Source organism: Homarus americanus, unplaced genomic scaffold (genome assembly GCF_018991925.1).
Source record: "Homarus americanus isolate GMGI-L3 unplaced genomic scaffold, GMGI_Hamer_2.0 scaffold50281, whole genome shotgun sequence".
Taxonomy (NCBI): Eukaryota; Metazoa; Arthropoda; class Malacostraca; order Decapoda; family Nephropidae; genus Homarus; species Homarus americanus.
Window position 1 is genome coordinate 2,001,857 of NW_024742338.1, and position 22,835 is coordinate 2,024,691.

Genomic DNA, 22,835 nt, shown 5'->3' on the forward strand with positions numbered 1-22,835 from the left:
CAAGTCAATCATATTTCTGTAAATGTTATTGACAAAGAAGTTTACTCGTGGTTTAACAGTTAGGAGAGATGTAGACTATATTAATGTTATCTCAGAATACAGCCACGACTCTCACTAGAGAGAGAGAGAGAGAGAGAGAGAGAGAGAGAGAGAGAGAGAGAGAGTGCTCCCTTCCAATACAGTGTTCAGGGATCATCCGTGAAGGATTGCTTCCTTGAGATCTCTGGACACGCCCGTTGACTCGACTATTAATACGCCATTCCATCGGTAACAAACTAATTCTCTATACCACAAACACAATTTTCAATGTATCAGTCCTTCAGGAAAACTGAAGTCCAACATCCTATTGTTTTATTTTTTAATATTCCATCGCAGAGACTAGTGTGTGGTAGCCGGGAGCATTAGCATACTTCTCAAACATATTTGAAACAGTAGAAGTTAAACGCCGTAAATAACTCCTGGATGGTGTTCAGTACAGACCGCTCATACTTGTGAGCGATATGTAACGGAAAGAACTAACGTGACTCAGGGAGTACCGTCGTCACAGTCGCTAAACATCAGGAACGAATAAAGTTGGCAACAGTGGCAGCGGAGCTTACCATAGACGTTCAGTGTGTGGGAGTACTCTGTAGCTTCCCATCGACAGTGTGAGACAGACCTTACTGAAAATGCTAAAGGTTCGTGAAAGTTGTGTGTTGATACGTGTGTGAGGGAGGGTGTCGGTCCATACCAGTGTAGAGTGTTTGGTGTGAAACTACTGTAGGTGACCGTGACGACACCAACACTTAACCATTTAACTGTTGACTCAGAAGATTTACCACCTACCAGGATACAACCAATAGGCAGCGTCACCACCGTGTTGACGTTGTAAGCCATCACGGCAAGTCCTCCTCCACTTAAGAATATATTCCCTTACACCAACATCGTGAAATTAATTAATTCGGTGATATTACCTCATAATTATTTATTTGGATGTTGTTACCGTTACATCTTAGATGAATTTAGTTGGCGTCTAATTTATTAAGCTGACTTTTAATTTTATTTTTTAATTACACACAACAACAAAAACTTATGCCATAATCATTTACTTGTGTCTATTATTATTAAATTGTTGCTTTAGGATCTTACTGTTTAGTTCAAGTGAACGGACTGAGTCAGGATATCATTGTCATGTTTAGGAACAATAGAGAAGATAATAATATATTTATTATTACATTTTCTCGGGAAATAAAAATGATATGCATATATTAGTAATCATCTAAGCAAACAAAAGTCATTATAAGAAGTTACAAACATTTATATAAAAGATAAAGTGTGCAGTGATATTACTGGAACATGATAGGAGTATATTTAGCCTAAAAATGTGCGACATACTATCTCACAACCGTGAAATAAAGCAATACATAATAGAAATTCAGGGTGTTGGGGCGATGAACGTCTTTTACACACACACCTCAACTCCTATGGCTATAATCATAGCATAAAGCTCTTTATATATAATTACTATTGTATTAACTGGAGATATATTGAAGGTTATAGTGGGAATTAACAGACATAACAGGTACAGTTTAGTGCTGATTTTATTTAACAGGCCATTAGGGTTTTCATGTATTTCATCCGTGATTCAGTGAATATAAGTCAACTTTTGTCAGTATTCAGCCATAAAGAAAATGTTTCGTAACATTCAGTTAACAAAGTGTGTGTCAACATTGCAGATATCGTGGCTGGTGGTGGTAGTGGCTGTGGTGGTGTTGGTGGCGGATGCAGGTGACGGACGTCAACATTCCTCCTTCAATATGGTTGGATCATCCTGGCATCAAGACTCGTCCAAATCCTTTCATCTTCCCAATATGACCAGTGAAAACTTGCCCAACAACACCAACAACTACGTTAACAACAGCGACAACCACGTCACCAGTCTCTGGTACCACGACAACTTCTACAGTTTAACAGACAAAAACGGTACTATCCATAAGTTGTTGAACAAAAGCATCGGCACAGGCATCCTGGACAAGGCGTTGGATTACTTGTTTAACAAGCTGGGTACAAGCTACGGCGGCGGGCAGGATGATGCCCACCTGGGCCACCACCGACTTACTCCCACCTGGTATGACCTTCTATATTTTATATCATATCTACAACGGTGAAGCTTGTCTTGTCGTTCTTGGTATGTGTGGAAGAGTGACCCAACGCCCTCAACTGTGCTCTTCATTTCCTCTTATCTCATCATATCACATTTTATTTTCAGCAGAAAACTTCCTAAAGTATGAGAGTATCTAAAGGTTATTTCTGTCGTCTTTACCACGAAGCAAAAGTTTAGAAATACTCAAAGTTTATCAACTGAGCCACGAAGTTTATATTTACTCTACACCAGCTTCCATTATCTTGTTCCTATATAACTGTTTTATAGAAGGTTTTTATAACGTGTATAAGAGTTATTAGTGTTATCGGTCTTCTAGAGTTCCATTATATTTGTCTTGCCTCTCTGGTACATTATTTCCCTAGATCTAAATAAACTCAGGTGTAGGTCTACGTACCTTTCCCTCGACTTGTCTGTAAATGATCTTAACTTCCACCAATTGTTCTTAACCTTCCATCCAATAGTCTATAGTTTACATTACTATTGTGGAGCAAAAGTTAGATTCCTCTAAAATTCCCAAATTTGTTTCTATTCACTTTGTTAATCCTTCCACCTCCAGAAATATTAATCTGTCGTGAATTGGAGTTGGCAATAAAAAGTATTATGTTATCTAAGGAAGGGTATTAAGAGTTGAAAGTTCTGACTGGAGGATACATAACTCTGGTGGTCAGTTTGTCTCTGTTTATGAGTTTGGTCTTATTTGGGTTCTGTGTGTATCTGTTTTAGAGCTTGTGACAAGCTCATCTGTTTTCTGGATATGATTATCTTGGTTTCTAAATTCATCTGGGAGGTGAGAGTAAGTCCCTGGCTGAGGTCACGACGTCCAGTGCTCACCATACACAGATAAGACACCATCGTGTCCAGAGGCTCTTATCATTTTCATATTTTTTAAGGATGCTGTAATTTATTCTAAAGTATTCTCACTGTCTTCATATAATATTATATTTCCTTGTATTTCTATATCAGGAGTACAGTTTACATTTAGTAACACTGACAAATATCCTTTACTTTTAATGTTTATTCAAATGTGTTCAAGCAGTAATATTCCAGATTTATCTTTTCTTGTTTCATTAAATTCCTTTGATCATCTTCTGTAACTTTTTCATATAATGTATAGGATTTTTTTATTTGTCGCTCATGAAGTCTTCCCTGAGTTCTCCCACTAGTCTAAAACAGATTTCATTCTTAGTTTGTTTGGTTTTTATAAAATCGACAATAATTTTAGAAGTCTCATAATTATTGTAACTTTGATTCTACTGAGCCTCGTTTTAGCCACAATGTAATTACTTTAATTTTTTTCTTTGACTATATTCACTACAGTTTTTTCCACCAAACAGTCAGTTTCATTTTGTCCCGTAGGTGTGTCTAACTTTAACTATTTCCTCTGCAAGGCCGTTAAAGAAAAGGGGCATTTATGGAGCATCATGCCCATGTTGAGCATTGTAGTGAAACTCAAAAGGTGGTTTATTCCCCGTAAAAAAGATCAGGTCTCTGTTCCATACCTGATGAAGAACATTACCTCAAGCCTTAACTGTATTATTAATGTACAATTATGGTAAGGGTCCTGGTGGATGTTATGTAAGCTTTCTGTCAGTACCTGAAGCTCTATTATTCAATCGTGTAATACATTTACACTGATGTTTCGTCAATACAATAGAGCAAGTTTTGAAGCATTTCTTCTTTTCCTCACACAGGCATCAGAAGAGTGAAGAAGTGGAAGACGATGGTTACTACGGACGCAGCTACAGGAGTTATCAAGATGGTAACTCGTATTTAAGTATGAGAAATACTCGTGTGTGTAAGAACTCCCTGGGTATCGTCCTTGGAAATTGTCTCAATATTCAAACCACCTTCGCTATCGCCGCCTTGGCCATCCTCCTTCAGTTGGCCATGTCCTACACAGTCTCCTCCCTTTGCTCCGACGACGGCGACAACGACATACCAGCTGTTAGAAACAAAAACTATATCAATATTACTATATCGGAAGGAAGTCAAACTCAGAATCAGGATCAGGAACAGGAACAGGATCAATATCAGTACCAAGACCAGAGTCAATATCAGTACCAAGAGCAGAGTCAAGAACAGAGTCAAGAGCAGTATCAAGAACAATCTCAGGATCAGGAGCAATATCAATCTCAGTATCAATATCAATCTGCTCCTAGAGCCCTAGACGGTCGGAATTCACGACGCCGTCGTTCAGATCAGCTCGAAGACGGAGGGGAAATATTTGACTATGAGGATCTGTATGATGACCTCGACCATGATCTGTTTCCAATAAAGAAGAAACCTACAGGGCCATCACGTGATCGTCTTAGTCTGTCATCTCAGAGTAAAGATAAAGACCAGCAAGAAGGTCAGAGTCACAGAGGATTTGACCTACTGACTCCGCTGACAGAATGGTTAATGTGGCCGACGTGGCAGACAATGTTCCGGAACTTTAGGGAGTCTCGCCTTTTATTGAATTCAAATTATTGTTCAGGACTTAGATCATTTGTCAGTGGTTAAGTCTTATTGTGTGTTATTACCGTCATTGTCAGAATACAGAGGCTGATGAAGGTGTGTCGTCTTCACGCACTGTGTTGTACTTGCTGGTATATAACGTATTTGCTTTTCTTTGCATAGTTATCTTATGTATTGGGTCCTGAGCTTCTTATCATTTTGATCTAAATGTTTAAATAATCATTTCTTAGAGATAATATTTTAATGTATACTGTTAGCATAAGGAGCTTGGAGTTATTCACGCAATATTGTATTAATGTTATTTATCATATTGAGACTTTATTACTTCATGTGTTTTAGATCTAATGATGAAAAACTATATTACCAAAACGTCACCAAATCATTATATTGCTGTTTAACTTGTGTTTACAAATTTCTCGCCTAAATCTAAATTTATCTAATTTAAAGTCATTGTTACGAGTTCGCTCCTGGTTAGATATAAATACTTTTGTTAAATACTCTTTGTTTAACCCTGCCTTCCATTTATACACCTCAATAATATCGCCCATCATGCCCTCTACCTCTCTCGAGGGAGTGCAAATTCAGATGCTTTAATCTGTCTCTATACTCAAGGTTCCTCACACCCGGGATTAGTCTTGTCATCCTCCTCTGTATGCTTTCTCGGGATTCTGTATCCATCCTGTCATACGGTGATCAAAACTGAAGCGCATAATCCAAGTGAGGTCTCCATTATATGAAGAACATTATATGGGGTAACAATAGTCCTTCCACCTTGAGCCATGCCAATACAAAACTGGGGCTAAGACCTTCAGTACGTGCAATATCTTTCCACTATTTTAGCCAATAAAATCACGCATAGACAATAACATCAATATAATCAGCCAATCAGGAATCTACAAGCTTAGTTATCCAAACAAGAAGTCAACCCCTCCCTAGAAAATAAAGTATTGACTGTACCATCAATAGAATTAAAATAATTCTTTAATTAACCAAAATAATTCTGGCGGCGTGTTTAGGCCCAGTTGAACATAATAACATTCCAGTTGCACAACGGCTGTACTTTATGCCTGATCGTGTTATTTCCTGAATATTTAAGGCATATCCCAAATAAGATGGCAAATCATTGCTAAGGCTCAAGCAGACTACGGCTTTGTTATGTCACGTCACAGTGAGAGGAGATTAAGGCTTCCCCCTTAAGGTACACGGGGCAGTGCTGAGCTCCCAGCGATAGACTGGGAAAAGGTCGATGTGCAAGACAGTGGTTCTCAACCGAGTGCCTCAGGTAATGTGCATCAGTGTGGCGAATGTCGCTTCTTAATGTGACCAAAAATATCATGTGACCAGAGATTGTGACCAATAAGTCCGTAGTGTGGCCGATATCAAATGGTGCAGCAAACTAACGTAATTATAAGAAAAAACTATTCCAATATTGTTTGAATTATGTAAGAACATTCATGCATCAAGACAGTAGCTGGTGAGTTAAGAGGAACGCGACAATGACCGCGGCCACCCATCCCCGGGGACAACTACTGTACGGTACAAGGTGCTGCTACTGTCCTATTACTCAAGGTTTATACGTTGGTAGCGAGTTATTGCTTCCATGATTACTTTGTATATCTATAACAATAAAAATATAGTTACAAGACGTGTTCAGACTTCTGGGCCACTGTGTATAAAGACGAGTACTTAACTGTACTACTAAAGCTTGGTTTCGGTGACCATCATTGACTATGACTAAAACAGTTGAACCTCGATTTATTGTGGTTGAAAACAAACAGCAAAAAACTCCATTACAAAGATCAGGTCTTTAGAACACTCATGTGTAAAGCCTTGGTGATAGTCAGGCTCATGTTAATAAACTGATCAAAGTGTTGTGTTTAAATATTATTATCATTTACATTTTTTTTTTCAAAAGTTTTATAGTTTTGAAATATACTGATAGAAAAGGTGATGTTCATAGGAAAATCTATTTAATAAAACAATCTAGATTCTCAGTTCTATTCTCTACTCCTTTAGTCTTGCACAAATCTACACAAATATAAAGTGAGGTTCACATAGTTCCCAGGTGACCTGTGACCACTGTAGGAATAAAGTATTGGAGGTGATGTTAAACTCAAGACAGTATCGCTGCACCTCATTCATAAACTCGTCTTCAAAAAATGTTGCAGTTACCAAAGTCTTTAGTTTTGATCTGTAGTAAAGTGGTCGAGTATGTTGACTGAGACGTTATAAGGATCAGGGATTCTTGGATAGTATACTTGTAATGATTTACTTACACAGTTATCCTAAGAGTTGCCACGCAACAAGAGTGTTAACTTATTTTTCGCTGCCTAGAAGACAATTTGATCAAATATTGGCCCAACACTGAACCACTGATTAAGAACCTTTTAGTGTGGAGCAGGAGTGGTATTTGTAGCTCCATATTCACAGTTAAATATTTGATCAGAAAATTTGACACAATTTGGACTTATTTGGTGAATCTGTCAGGACTTCGGGTCTGGATTATATTCGCTTAGGGAACAGCCTAAAGTTAAGGATAACAAGACTGCAAAGATCAAGTTTGTTAATGATGTCAGAGGTTCTCTTTTTTCCTCCAACGCGACGCGACGCCTCAGAGGTGAGTGTTGGAACACTACCCATCCATCCGTCTGTCCGCCTTGTGAGAGTGACAACTAGAAGTAATGAGAAGAAACACCGAATAAATCTATCATGTGGATGTGTTGCTAAATATGTTGTTATTTGGTTTAAGAAGGTAATATTCATTATACCTGGTCACTTCCTTAGTGAGTGAGCAAGTCAATCATATTTCTGTAAATGTTATTGACAAAGAAGTTTACTCGTGGTTTAACAGTTAGGAGAGATGTAGACTATATTAATGTTATCTCAGACTACAGCCACCACTCTCACTAGAGAGAGAGAGAGAGAGAGAGAGAGAGAGGGAGAGAGAGAGAGAGAGAGAGAGAGAGAGAGAGAGAGTGCTCCCTTCCAACTCAGTGTTCAGGGATCATCCGTGAAGGATTGCTTCCTTGAGATCTCTGTACACGCCCGTTGACTCGACTATTAATAATCCATTCCATCGGTAACAAACTAATTCTCTATATCACAAACACAATTTTCAATTTATCAGTCCTTCAGGAAAACTGAAGTCCTACATCCTATTGCTTTATTTTTTAATATTCCATCGCAGAGACTAGTGTGTGGTAGCCGGGAGCATTAGCATACTTCTCAAACATGTTTCAAACAGTAGAAGTTAAACGCCGTAAATAACTCCTGGATGGTGTTCAGTACAGACCGGTTTATACTAGAGAGCCATATGTAACGGAAAGAACTAACGTGACTCAGGGAGTACCGTCGTCAAAGTCGCTAAACATCAGGAACGAATAGAGTTGGCAACAGTGGCAGCGGAGCTTACCATAGACGTTCAGTGTGTGGGAGTACTCTGTAGCTTCCCATCGACAGTGTGAGACAGACCTTACTGAAAATGCTAAAGGTTTGTGAAAGTTGTGTGTTGATACGTGTGTGAGGGAGGGTGTCGGTCCATACCAGTGTAGAGTGTTTGGTGTGAAACTACTGTAGGTGACCGTGACGACACCAACACTTAACCATTTAACTGTTGACTCAGAAGATTTACCACCTACCAGGATACAACCAATAGGCAGCGTCACCACCGTGTTGACGTTGTAAGCCATCACGGCAAGTCCTCCTCCACTTAAGAATATATTCCCTTACACCAACATCGTGAAATTAATTAATTCGGTGATATTACGTCATAATTATTTATTTGGATGTTGTTACCGTTACGACATCTTAGATGAATTTAGTTGGCGTCTAATTTATTAAGCTGACTTTTATTTATTTTTAGATTACACACAACAAAAACTTATGCCATAATCATTTACTTGTGTCTATTATTATTAAATTGTTGCTTTAGGATCTTACTGTTTAGTTCAAGTGAACGGACTGAGTCAGGATATCATTGTCATGTTTAGGAACAATAGAGAAGATAATAATTTATTTATTATTGCATTTTCTCGGGAAATAAAAATGATATGCATATATTAGTAATCATTTAAGTAAACAAAAGTCACTATAAGAAGTTACAAAGATTTATATAAAAGGTAAAGTGTGCAGTGATATTACTGGAACATGATAGGAGTATATTTAGCCTAAAAATGTGCGACATACTATCTCACAACCGTGAAATAAAGCAATACATAATAGAAATTCAGGGTGTTGGGGCGATGAACGTCTTTTACACACACACCTCAACTCGTATGGCTATAATCATAGCATAAAGCTCTTTATATATAATTACTATTGTATTAACTGGAGATATATTGAAGGTTATAGTGGGAATTAACAGACATAACAGGTACAGTTTAGTGCTGATTTTATTTAACAGGCCATTAGGGTTTTCATGTATTTCATCCGTGATTCAGTGAATATAAGTCAACTTTAGTCAGTATTCAGCCATAAAGAAAATGTTTCGTAACATTCAGTTAACAAAGTGTGTGTCAACATTGCAGATATCGTGGCTGGTGGTGGTAGTGGCTGTGGTGGTGTTGGTGGCGGATGAAGGTGAGGGACGTCAACATTCCTCCTTCAATATGGTTGGATCATCCTGGCATCAAGACTCATCCAAATCCTTTCATCTTCCCTATATGATCAATGAAAACTTGCCCAACAACACCTACAACTACGTTAACAACAGCGACAACCACGTCACCAGTCTCTGGTACCACGACAACTTCTACAGTTTAACAGACAAAAACGGTACCATCCATAAGTTGTTGAACAAAAGCATCGGCACAGGCATCCTGGACAAGGCGTTGGATTACTTGTTTAACAAGCTGGGTACAAGCTACGGCGGCGGGCAGGATGATGCTCACCTGGGTCACCACCAACTTACTCCCACCTGGTATGACCTTCTATATTTTATATCATATCTACAACGGTGAAGCTTGTCTTGTCGTTCTTGGTATGTGTGGAAGAGTGACCCAACGCCCACAACTGTGCTCTTCATTTCCTCTTATCTCATCAAATCACATTTTATTTTCAGCAGAAAACTTCCTAAAGTATGAGAGTAACTAAAGGTTATTTCTGTCGTCTTTACCACGAAGCAAAAGTTTAGAAATACTTAAAGTTTATCAACTGAGCCACGAAGTTTATATTTACTCTACACCAGCTTCCATTATCTTGTTCCTATATAACTGTTTTATAGAAGGTTTTTATAACGTGTATAAGAGTTATTAGTGTTATCGGTCTTCTAGAGTTCCATTATATTTGTCTTGTCTCTCTGGTACATTATTTCCCTAGATCTAAATAAACTCAGGTGTAGGTCTACGTACCTTTCCCTCGACTTGTCTGTAAATGATCTTAACTTCCACCAATTGTTCTTAACCTTCTATCCAATAGTCTATAGTTTACATTACTATTGTGGAGCAAAAGTTAGATTCCTCTAAAATTCCCAGATTTGTTTCTATTCACTTTGTTAATCCTTCCACCTCCAGAAATATTAATCTGTCGTGAATTGGAGCTGGCAATAAAAAGTATTATGTTATCTAAGGAAGGGTATTAAGAGTTGAAAGTTCTGACTGGAGGATACATAACTCAGGTGGTCAGTTTGTCTCTGTTTATGAGTTTGGTCTTATTTGGGTTCTGTGTGTATCTGCTTTAGAGCTTGTGACAAGCTCATCTGTTTTCTGGATATGATTATCTTGGTTTCTAAATTCATCTGGGAGGTGAGAGTAAGTCCCTGGCTGAGGTCACGACGTCCAGTGCTCACCATACACAGATAAGACACCATCGTGTCCAGAGGCTCTTATCATTTTCATATTCTTTAAGGATACTGTAATTTATTCTAAAGTATTCTCACTGTCTTCATATAATATTATATTTCCTTGTATTTCTATATTAGGAGTACAGTTTACATTTAGTAACACTGACAAATATCCTTTACTTTTAATGTTTATTCAAATGTGTTCAAGCAGTAATATTCCAGATTTATCTTTTCTTGTTTCATTAAATTCCTTTGATCATCTTCTGTAACTTTTTCATATATAATATATAGGATTTTTTTTATTTGTCGTTCATGAAGTCTTCCCTGAGTTCTCCCACTAGTCTAAAACAGATTTCATTCTTAGTTTGTTTTGTTTTTATAAAATCGTCAATAATTTTAGAAGTCTCATAATTATTGTAACTTTGATTCTACTGAGCCTCGTTTTAGCCACAATGTAATTACTTTAATTTTTTCTTTGACTATATTCACTACAGTTTTTTCCACCAAACAGTCAGTTTCATTTTGTCCCGTAGGTGTGTCTAACTTTAACTATTTCCTCTGCAAGGCCGTCAAAGAAAAGGGGCATTTATGGAGCATCATGCCCATGTTGAGCATTGTAGTGAAACTCAAAAGGTGGTTTATTCCCCGTAAAAAAGGTCAGGTCTCTGTTCCATTCCTGATGAAGAACATTACCTCAAGCCTTTACTGTATTATTAATGTACAATTATGGTGTGGGTCCTGGTGGATGTTATGTAAGCTTTCTGTCAGCACCTGAAGCTTTATTATTCAATCGTGTAATACATTTACACTGATGTTCCGTCAATACAATAGAGCAAGTTTTGAAGCATTTCTTCTTTTCCTCACACAGGCATCAGAAGAGTGAAGAAGTGGAAGACGATGGTTACTACGGACGCAGCTACGGGAGTTATCAAGATGGTAACTCGTATTTAAGTATGAGAAATAATCGTGTGTGTAGGAACTCACTGGGTATCGTCCTTGGAAAGTGTCTCAATATCCAAAACTCTTTCGCCGTCGCCGCCGTGGCCATCCTCCTCCAGTTGGCCTTGTCCTACTCCGTCTCGTCCCTCTGCACCGACGACGACGACACCGAGTCAGAATTTACTAACACAAACTATATCAATATCAACATCTTGGAAGGAAGTCAAACACAGGTTCAGGCTCAGGATCAATATCAAGACCAGGAACAAGACCAGGAACAATACCAGAGTCAAGATCAGGACCAGTATCAGGATCAATATCAGGATCAATCTCAGGATCAGTATCAGGAACAAGATCAATCTCAGTATCAGTATCAATCTCAATCTGCTCCTAGAGCCCTAGACGGTCGGAATTCACGACGCCGTCGTTCAGATCAGCTCGAAGACGGAGGGGAAATATTTGACTATGAGGATCTGTATGATGACCTCGACCATGATCTGTTTCCAATAAAGAAGAAACCTACAGGGCCATCACGTGATCGTCTTAGTCTGTCATCTCAGAGTAAAGATAAAGACCAGCAAGAAGGTCAGAGTCGCAGAGGCTTTGACCTACTGACTCCGCTGACAGAATGGTTAATGTGGCCGACGTGGCAGACAATGTTCCGGAACTTTAGGGAGTCTCGCCTTTTATTGAATTCAAATTATTGTCCAGGACTTAGATCATTTGTCAGTGGTTAAGTCTGATGGGGGCACAGAAAACTGGAATCTGGACTTTGGTGTAAGTTTAGTCCTGATTTTAAGCGTTATTTTGAGAATATTTGTTCACAAAGGGAGTCAGTGGCTGAGATGGAGAGATATAAGGTCTTATGAGCTGTTTTCAAGCTCTTGGACTAGTGTGAGGTTTTGTACTTAGCCTTATTTAGCAGGTAAATATCGCTGGTCCGGGACCTACCACTCCTGGCCGAGGGTGAGGCATTCCCTCGAACTTACTATGGAAAATCCGTAGTTAGCTGATGACATTTTGGCGTAATTGCCAGTGTTACCACAACAGCGTCATGTGGTCTCTGGCTCTTCGATTGTTCAAAAATCCTCACCATAGATATCCCAAAGAACACTCGATCTTTTGGCGATCTTCCGTACAGAGGTGAATAAGAATAAAATTAATATCTAGATCTTTACAACAGAAACTTCAGAAAAGGCAAGTACGGTGATTCTGTCTGGTATCCCAATGAATAAAAGGACGACTGTACAGTAACTGCTTTGATATGTAAAGGAACTACCACAGCAGTAGCTTGTGCCTGGCCATAAGCAAGGCGCTGTCCATCGCAGCATTGGCACTCCTGTTGCAGTTCATTCTCTGCTTCTCTGTTACTTTCTTCCGTGACACGAGCTCTAGCGACGGCGGGGGTTCGCTCAACCGTTTTAACAATATTATTCTCGCTATCCAAAAATGGAAACATCTTCACGATCGGCCCTTCACAAAGCCAGGACCAAGAACACCCTCAAGACCAATTCCAGTTCAATGAGGACTTTCAACAACGGCATAATGATTCAATTTATACACTGACTCGTCGTTGTCTTCAGATCATCATGGAGAGGGAATATTTTACTTGGGGTATGACTGAGAATCTCTACGAGGACCTTGACCATGAACTGTTTCCACTACTGGCAACATCTAATGACTCAACTTGTGCTCGTTTTAAGCTGTTTGACGAGAGTAAAGATGGAAGCCAGAATCAAGGATGGGATCTTGGTGGTGTGTTCGGGTGTGATCTGTTGGTTACGGTGAAGAAGAGTGTTTTAGGTAGTGTCCAGGGCTTTAGGTGAGTCTTGCTTCTACACAAGTTCCAAGGTTTGTCCAGCACTAAGACGGTTCGTCACAGGTTAAATCTGACTCCCATTTATCATATTTGAGTAATAAAATAATCAAAAGCAAATATTATTAAATATATTCGGTTAATTAAGTATTCACAAAGTTTATATTGTGTGGTATTTTAACCATCGATTTTACACTTACAATATGTATCAAATTCTTCATGTACTTCGCTGACAATTATTAATGTTATAACGAACTGGTTGATGGACGACTGACCATGACTCCTGTTCCTTAAGCGATCTAGATAAGCTTAGCCAAGGCGAAAGACGAGGCTACTGATCAACCCAACGAGCACTACACAAAAGTGATGCCCCATTAACCCTGACTGGCCGCAGAATTGAACTCAAGCCTCTTTCTGGGCAAGCCTCTAGAGTAAACGATTCTAAAGGGTTAGTAACTTAACCATGGAGACTACTTAGTATATTGATGCAGCTGTCGTATATTGTATATATGAATATATGATGTATAAAAGCCATATTCAACCCAGATATATATATTGATAGATACTGTATATAGATAGATATTTATTCAGTAAACAATCATATACTTTTACATTGATTTAGCCTGTATATTAGCAATATAGACATACAATATATATATATTGTTACGAACCCCTCCACCAATTGTCATGATCTACCTACCCAGCACCACGAGCAACGCCATCTAGGGACGAGACACGAGTATGACTCGTCTTAGTTACCACTCCGGGGTTTCCCTTCTCCATATCCTGGTTGTTGTGTCACTTCCTCCAAGTCTTCTTTGTCAGCTCGAGTTCGAGGAGAGAGCACTACACTCTGGGAAGTGACCACAGGATCATCTATCCTCTAAACCTACGGCACAGTGACTACCTACCGTCTTCTCCAATACTCAGCCTTGCTCGTCAGCCATCTCAGCTCCTCACTTAAGTATTTGTAATCTTGTATTGCCTCTCCCACCTCCACCTTGCTTCACGATTGTTTTATGTTGTATTAATATGTATATACTGTTAATGTTTAGGTTAAGTATGGTTAAGGGTAATTTATAGGAAGCTGATTATTTTGTTAAGGAATTCATGGTACTTTATTATACACAACGAAAACTCACATCCTTTGTCTACCCTTTTATAGTCCGATTCGACCAGGTATAGCCAATAAAACTAGCATAAGCTAATATCCAGTATTCACCTTTGTTTAGACTTGGACTAATCAATAACTAGAAATCCACAGAGGTAGACGTATTAATATGTGGTTATATACTGTATATCAACTGAAACATTGCATTTAGGTTAGGTTGGGTTAGGTTAACAATTTTTAGGTAATATCAAGATAAGTAAGGTTTTAAGTAAAGGTAAAGTTATTAAGTTAAGTATGGTTGCTTGGTTGAGTAAGGTTGTAAGGTCAAGTAAGGTCATTTGTGTTAAGGCCCGTCAATCATATTTGATGTTATTGTTTTTTCATATTATTCAAAATTTGACACACAGACACACACACACACACACACACACAGACACACACACACACAGACACACACACAGACACAGACACACACACACACACACACACGCACACATATTTCTCAGAATTATGAATTGTAGAGTTGTCTGTAAATTAAAATATATAAAATATATACAGACTAGTCAAAACATAACTATTCGTCAAAATTCTGGGAAAATAACTCATAATTTTCCGTCAATAATCTGGAATATCTTCATGTGAGGGGAAATGTTTCTTGAATACCAGCAGTAGCATTTTTTATTGTTATTTATTTCTTCTCCGTCCTTTCTTTTATTAATTCGTTTCTGCAAGTGTCGTGTTAGTCATTACGTCTCTCTCTCTCTCCAAAAAGTATCTTTACAGAAGGGATCAATGAATTTCAAAATGAACACTGCGACCCCTGTTGTCTCGGTCGGGTCATGACACTCCTACGTCCGTTGTGTCATATTGCTTACATTAAAATCGTGAAGATATTTTATGGAGCGAGTGTTTACATCAAGCATACCATCAGAGATTCACAAAGTCAGCAACACAGAGAGAGTAGTTTATTGGATGACAGGAAATGGTAAAAAATTATGTTGTGTTTGTCAATGTTGTAAACAGAGCGTAGGGGAGCTAGAATACAATAGTTGTATTACACGCAAGTAACATAGGTATATTCTGATTTACAAACAATGCCTCACTAGTCGGGTATTGTTGGTATATGGAGGTCCGCCTTCTGTATGGACTGATGAGATGTATCATGATTTATTATAGTTTATTCTCAGATCAGAAGCAAATGTGTAAATTATAATAACATCAGAAAATAGATCAAATGTGTTTTGTATTTTTTTAGTAATTGTGTATATTTATTTTTTGTTAGTTGTATATTAAACTATTATATATTTATTGAAAACTTTATAATTATATTTTTTCTCTCCCTATCATCGTGTGTGACCGACTTGCTAAAACTATAGAAATAATGAAAAAAAACTGGATAAAAAAATGAGGTTTATGAAAGATGAAGATAATACAGAAAAAAAAAGTTAAACCCCAAAATATGAACGACATACTGGTGAAGGCAGGAAAGAATTTGAAAGGAAGATCAGAGAGATTTGCAGGAGTAACCACGCTAAATTGGCTGAACCACACGCACACACGCTAGTATTAATGTAGTACGTAGATGATGTAAAATAATTGGGAAATCTACTTGCTCCAATAATAGCATGGAGAAATAAACACTAAATAGATCTACAAGTGAAAATAGACTTTTTTTGTAATGGTTTGCTGGAAATCATCATGCAAAGATACAGCACAACCCATGGCCAAGGTGTTGATTATGGTGAGCCACGGTACTGGGCAGGGAGACGCGGACTGACCCACAAATTATCAGCGAGGGAGACGACACAGTTCTGAGATGAGATGAGCCAACCCTCAATGTCAGATACTATACTACTGTATACGTCTAAGATGGGCTGACCAATTAGTATGTGTGTGTGTGTCGGTGTACAATATTAAACCTTAAGATCATTATAAACATGGGGTGATAGTGAGGAGAGAGTGAAGACCCAAGTGGCAAGGTAGAGGTTAGAAGCGGGTTTTTGCTGATCGACTGAAAACCAACCGAAAACCAACCGAGACGTTAACTTCTGCGCCGCTTAAAACAACGCCCACACACACACACACACACACACACGTTTTATTTGCAACAGTCAACCAACTCTGTTCAAATTAGTACCTTTGGTGAGTTACTGACAGACATTTGACAACCATGACTGCTAGGAGCGAATATTTTTGCAACTGCCAGGCATATGACTAACCTTTATAAATTCACCTAGTTGCATTTCTGGTTATATATTTAACCCGCCATTATAAAGAATGATAAATTTCATATAAATATTAAACTTTTTTATCACTATTAGAGATCTAGATGATAATATGGAGTTTATTGTCAGGTACGATATTTTTATTATTATTATTATTATTATTATTATTAGTATGACTACCGTCGCCAGGACCCAGGACCCAGCAGCCTCCGTCCCTCACCCCTCCATCACGTATCGTCTGAGCAATGGGTGAGATCGCTACTGATTCAGAGATATTAGGTTTGTGTGTAGTCTAGTGCGGTTTATAATTTGTAAATTACAGATTAAAAAAAAATGGGTAAAATCAATTAATCTTTCGGGAAACTAAAAATAAAGACGGATAGAATTTGAAATTGAAATGGAAAACATATTTTCAATATTGTTAGAACGAGGACTTGAGAAGCAAGGAATAAAACATTAAAATGAAATAAAAGACATAATATGAAATAGAATGGAATAACTTGCAGGACAAAATAGAACCCGTCTAAAAATGAGAAGAAAAAAGATCGTTAAAGAAAAATGCATAGTAAAGGAACATTGAAGAGGAGGGGATAAAAAAGAGAAAGATTTTGCAAATAGGAAATGGTAGGAGATAAATGTTGACAGGACGCACACATACACGCACAAATACACACACATACAAACACGCACACACACACACACGCACACACATACACACACACACACACACACACACACGTACGCACATGCACACATACACACATAAACACGCACATGCACACATACACCCTCTTCACTAAACACGTATAAATGTGGTGATGAGGAGGGTGAGTCTTTGTTGCGAGTGGCCGTTCAGTCAAGACCAATAACTGACAAACCACAGTCACCACGCACACCACCCGAGGCCACGACACCGGCCGTCCGCCACCCACCACGACACTATCACACTGTACCATTCTATCTTTTCCTCAACTTTGTCTCAATAACTTCACTTGTTGAAGGCCAAGATAAAGAAAATGCCAAAAGCTTCGTTTCACCCTGAGTCGTGTATCACAAGGTCACTTTGCCTGACAATATGCCGGAAACACACAAGAATGTGACCATACAATAGATGTTAGCAGCCCTTGTCTTGTGTAGAGAACTGTACTCCCTTCTATGCTGGGTCTCTCTGTGCTAAATAAATTCGTATGAAGTTAACCTAATCGAATTGTAACATAGTGAAGGGGAAAAGCGGTCATATTGGCATATTTTGGAGTCAGTGTTAATATGTGTGTTGTTTGTGGTGCGTCTATGGGCCTATAAAATCAGGATCATACCGACTTGCACATACACTATACAACACAGCCTACAAAATTATCTGAATGGTCATTTATGTTGACACAGGGTTGATAGCTGGTAGGAAACATATTTAGACCCAGGCAGGCCCAGGCAGGCCCAGGCAGGCCCTAAGGAAGGAATTTATTCTTTTTGTGAATTGCTCTAAAGGATTTTTTTATGTTAATCTCTTCTCTATCGATTTTTTTTAACTGGAAACATTTGCATAAGTAATCTTTCCCCTACGGCTCTAACTCTTTGGAGAAGTTGAGGTGATAGAGCCGCTAAGAAGGTGGGTGACCTTACCAAGTTCACCACTCCCATGACCTTTCGTGGAGAATATGAGGGAGAGAGAGAAGGTTCAGGGATTGAACTTACAAAAGGTCAAGCTCAGTATAGGGTCAGTGGGGAATGCTGGTGAAGCTAACACCCACAACCGCGTAAAGGCGATAAATCCCCAGTGGCTGAACAGTGAGACTTATAGTTTGAATTTATTGTTTGTGATCTGTGGAGTGCGTGTACACTAGTGTGACGGGACAGCTTGGTATCCTGTTACTTTTCATGGACATCTTTGTTTCTAGTTCTTCCTAGATATACAGTACACTAACCTCTGTATACTTCATCCTTATAACAAACTTCAAAGTATTTTTATCATAACTTTGAGAAATATAAAAATGCAGATCCACGTAAATAAATTTTATTGTCAATATAACAAATAATTAATAATATCAAAAGATCATTTAACAGATTCAAAGATAACTTAACAACAGAAGTTGGGGACCTAAGCCATACTATAAACATCTATACACAGATAAACACACACTCTAAACAGTATCTGGAAATCCATATAATATCTTCGTTGACTTACGCAGTGAAGTAATAAATACAGAATAAATATGACTTACATAAAGGAGTGGAGCCAATAGTCAACTATAAATATACCAGTATATGTTATAAAGCCTTAACATCAACTGCCGATATAGAAACCATATATATGTATATTCAAACTTGTGGTGCTTATATCAGTTCTACACCCTGAGGGTGATAATAACTCCTGTATGGTAAAACGCGGAAGGAAAAGGTCATGCAACAGTAACCTTCAAGGGCCAGCGCGACACACCATCACACTTACCCACTCACAAACCCTCTAAGTATTTTACAAGGGTCTGAATTCGATAGGAAGCTAGATTCCCTGAAGGTCTTTGCCACTGTCTGCCACGACGGCCGCACTAACCATTCTCTCAGTGTGGTCAATAGATCATGGCGCCGGGGATCGCGCTCTTCATCATACCTTCTCTCTTCACTGTCAACTGAGACATAGCCTTCACTACCTGATAGATCTGTATAGTCCTCCAGATTAGGAAACAGATCATGGTAAGAAAGTCGAGGGGCTGTCCGAGTATCAGTCCAAATCTCACAGTCATCATTACGTCCCCCCGGACATTCATCTTCATCTTTCTCGGTCGTAAAGTTAAAGACGTGTGTGGTATTGATGTTCAGTATCAAGGGATGGCTGCTGGTCGAGGCAGGACAGATTGACGAGATGGTGAAGGAGACGATGAACTGGAGGAGGATGGCCAAGGCAGCGAGAGTCAGCGCGGTGTGCACATCCAGACACATACCCAGGAAACTACCCAGTGATGTCTTACACACAGACTGCTCGGGTGTACTCACATACCAGTTGTCACCTTGATAACTCCTCCCGGAGCTGTGTCCGTAGTAACCATCGTCTTTAACGCTTTCCTTTTTCTGATGCCTGAATGAGGACATAGGGAAGATGTTATGTAAGTGGGTAACTGCGTCAAAGAAGAGAAATACACCATAATACAGTAAAATTTACGAAAAGCATGAAAAACGGAGAAAATGTTTTACTGAAGAATATACGCCTCAGAAAGGAGGAAAAATAAAAATAAATTATTTAAAGAAAAATTGCTTAACAAATGTTGTACAACGCTACAAGTATTTGCTTCAGTTATATTGACAGAGACATTAGTGAAGTTGTTTTACTTAAGCCTTGCTGCACCCGAGGCTATATTCACGTATTTTACCTCAAATAAAAGTTTGAGGCATCTCAAACTACCTTGCGAGTTGTTTCATAATATTTTATGGGTAAAACATCTCTGAAGAGCGAAGTAAACGACCACCTCATGACTGGGCGGTTCACAGACAAGTGGCGACGAGCTCAGAAATAATCAAGATATAGAAGCCTTCTGACAACCAGGAGGGTGTGTACTAACCTGCTTCTTCATACTAGAATACGTCCTCTGATTCTCTCAGCTTCAAGACAAGAACTTTAATACTGTAATGACGAGTTGCGACGTAATACACTAAATCTTCACAAAGTGAGAACATCTTCATAACCTACCCAGGAAAGTGTCTCCACAAGGTACCCATGATATTTACTTCTTTCTTGTGGGTACGCGTATTCAGCCGCTGTTGACGTAAGTGTTGGTCTAGGGTTTTTAATCGGGTTGTCCCCGTCAAAGTATGCAACTCAACATTTATATCTCGATAATTTCGAAAATATATTGCATACAGACACTCGCAAAATTGTTATGAATATTATTTCTGTCTGTTCACAAGTTTTCATAAGTTATTCACACATATTGGGAGCCAATAGCTGCTACGTGGCGAGTATTTTGGCATTAAATTATAAATCTGGTATATATACTAGTTAATAGAGTCAGCCAGTAATGATATATAAGGAAGGTTAAAAGAGAACAACATACCAGGTGGGAGTAAGTTGGTGGTGACCCAGGTGAGCATCATCCTGCCCGCCGCCGTAGCTTGTACCCAGCTTGTTAAACAAGTAATCCAACGCCTTGTCCAGGATGCCTGTGCCGATGCTTTTGTTCAACAACTTATGGATGGTACCGTTTTTGTCTGTTAAACTGTAGAAGTTGTCGTGGTACCAGAGACTGGTGACGTGGTTCTCGCTGGTGTTAACGTAGTTGTTGGTGTCACTGATGGGTGTATGGGTAGGATGAGAGGTTCTGGGTGAGTCTTGAGGCCAGGATGACCCAAACATACCGAGGAGGGGCTGAAGGCCTCCCTCACCTCCATCCTCCCCAGCCACCACCACACCCATCAACACCACCACCAGCCACGACTTCTACAATAATAACACACTTTCTTAGGCTAATGAATCTATTTTCTTCCTTAATGGAAAAACATTAACTATGATTATGACTTTATTGCCTTTCATTTCTGTAGTATATTACTAATAAAAAAAATTGTCAATATTATTGTAAGTATTTCGACTGCCTACTTGCTTACTTGTTTATGGAACCTGTGTGTCTGAATGTCTGTAAGGCATTCGTTTATACTGTGTACAGTATAGTTGAGAGCTGGAGGACTTACCATAATAAGGAGATGTGTGTGACAGCTCCTTCAACGCTTACTGATGACACGATGGTGACGGTGCCCGCCGGTTGTGTCCTGGTAGATGGCCGTTTGTCTCAATCAATAGTTAATAGCTCGGTGTTGGTGTCGTCAAGGTTACCTCACTTTTCCACCAAACAATAGAGATTGATGTGGACCGATACTCTCCTTTCACACTCGTGTTAACACACAGTACGTCACTGTTGCAAGCTCAGCAACAGTAGTAAAGTCAGTTTATATCTCCTGTCTTAATGCCTCTTGTGCACGGTCAACGAAGGGAGTATTAGCTTCAGGTGCAGTGGGCTTGTGAGCGGCGAGTAAGCTGGTGCCTTCGTGTGTGCTTGCAAGAACATTTATATATATATGAGATCAACAGTATTACTGGACACGGGATGTCGTTATTGCTGGTGTGGTCTTAGCCTAGTTTCTCTTTTAACATTATAATCAAAGAATATTTTGTTTACGATAACTACAATTAACCTGGTGCCACCTGCTGTATTCTGCATTGTGTTCCAGTTCTCTCTCGGCCCACACACAACGCTTCCGTGACGCCTGCTGGACCATCACTCCAAGACCCCCTGACGGAGACACGATGGTCCTCCCCATACTGGCCAGATATTTTGTAAATAATTTTGATTATGTGTTAAAGGAATATCTTCCCTTCCTTAGGCTTCAGTAAGCCCCTTTATAATATTTATACTGTTACGAACCACGCCACCAATTGTCATGATCTACCTACCCAACACTACGAACCACGCCATCTATTGTCCTGATCTACCTACCCAGCACCACGAGCAACGCCATCTAGGGACGAAACACGAGTATGACTAGTCTTAGTTACCACTCCGGGGTTTCCCTTCTCCATATCTTGGTTGTTGCGTCACCTCCTACAAGTCTTCTTCATCAGCTCCAGTTCGATGAGAGTTCAGTTCACTCTGGGAAGTGACCACAGGATCTCCTATCCTGGAAACCTACGGCACAGTGACTACCTACCGTCTTCTACAATACTCAGCCTTGCTCGTCAGCCATCTCAGCTCCGCACTTAAGTATTTGTAATCTTATATTGCCTCCCCCACCTCCACCTTGCTTTAAATTATTATAGGTTGTATAAATATGTATATACTGTAAATGTTTAGGTTAAGTATGGTTAAGGGTAAATTATAGAAAGCTGAATATTTTGTTAAGGAATTTATGGTACTTTATTATACACAACAAAAACTCCCATCCTTTGTCTACCCTTTTATAGTCCGATTGTCTTTGTTTTTTTATTGTTGTTGCCTGTTGGGATCTGGGTAGACTTTTAACTGTATTCTAAATCCCAACTCGTAACAATACTGTATATACTTGTCACACTTGCCAGATGCTTCTGGTGTCATTGTACAGGGGTACCTAGTGACAGCACTAGGATCCCGCTTCCTCTATCAAGGAATGAACAATTGAAATTGAAATTGAAATTCTCTCTCAGAAAAAGTACACAGGAAACTAAACAACCATCTAAGACGTTGTAGTTAATACGCCTCTATGTACACCTTCTACATCCAATGCTAATGAATTAGAAAAATAATTTCATTTTAAATAAAAATAACTGATATTAATCTCAGAACAACGAATAAGAATCTCAGAAGTCTCCTAACCAGCTCCGATCTCTTTATGAATAACTGACGTAACAA

General features: G+C 39.0%; 3 protein-coding genes across 3 annotated transcripts; 2 read left to right on the forward strand and 1 right to left on the reverse strand.

The window, feature by feature from the left end:
* Window positions 1-594: 594 nt before the first annotated feature.
* On the forward strand, window positions 595-4,902 carry LOC121876795 (myb-like protein P). The gene is made up of 3 exons (XM_042382200.1): window positions 595-677; window positions 1,716-2,107; window positions 3,835-4,902. The coding sequence occupies exons 1-3, from the start codon at window positions 669-671 to the stop codon at window positions 4,643-4,645; spliced, it is 1,212 nt and encodes a 403-aa protein (XP_042238134.1). The 5' UTR covers window positions 595-668; the 3' UTR covers window positions 4,646-4,902.
* A 3,087-nt stretch (window positions 4,903-7,989) lies between these two features.
* Window positions 7,990-13,845, forward strand: LOC121876796 (uncharacterized protein DDB_G0283357-like). The gene is made up of 3 exons (XM_042382201.1): window positions 7,990-8,090; window positions 9,127-9,518; window positions 11,248-13,845. Exons 1-3 carry the CDS (start codon window positions 8,082-8,084, stop codon window positions 12,053-12,055), a joined length of 1,209 nt encoding a protein of 402 aa, XP_042238135.1. The 5' UTR covers window positions 7,990-8,081; the 3' UTR covers window positions 12,056-13,845.
* A 4,620-nt stretch (window positions 13,846-18,465) lies between these two features.
* On the reverse strand, window positions 18,466-21,495 carry LOC121876809. The gene is made up of 3 exons (XM_042382225.1): window positions 21,145-21,495; window positions 20,514-20,896; window positions 18,466-19,540 (listed from the first exon to the last, which is right to left on the reverse strand). Exons 1-3 carry the CDS (start codon window positions 21,145-21,147, stop codon window positions 18,913-18,915), a joined length of 1,014 nt encoding a protein of 337 aa, XP_042238159.1. The 5' UTR covers window positions 21,148-21,495; the 3' UTR covers window positions 18,466-18,912.
* Between the last annotated feature and the right edge of the window lie 1,340 nt (window positions 21,496-22,835).

Bases quoted from the DNA above. Each gene is read 5' to 3' on its own strand.
- LOC121876795 (XM_042382200.1), top strand. The intron at 2,108-3,834 runs GTATGACCTTCT...TTCCTCACACAG, and splicing joins CACCGACTTACTCCCACCTG to GCATCAGAAGAGTGAAGAAG.
- LOC121876796 (XM_042382201.1), top strand. The intron at 9,519-11,247 runs GTATGACCTTCT...TTCCTCACACAG, and splicing joins CACCAACTTACTCCCACCTG to GCATCAGAAGAGTGAAGAAG.
- LOC121876809 (XM_042382225.1), bottom strand. The intron at 19,541-20,513 runs GTATGTTGTTCT...GTCCTCATTCAG, and splicing joins CACCAACTTACTCCCACCTG to GCATCAGAAAAAGGAAAGCG.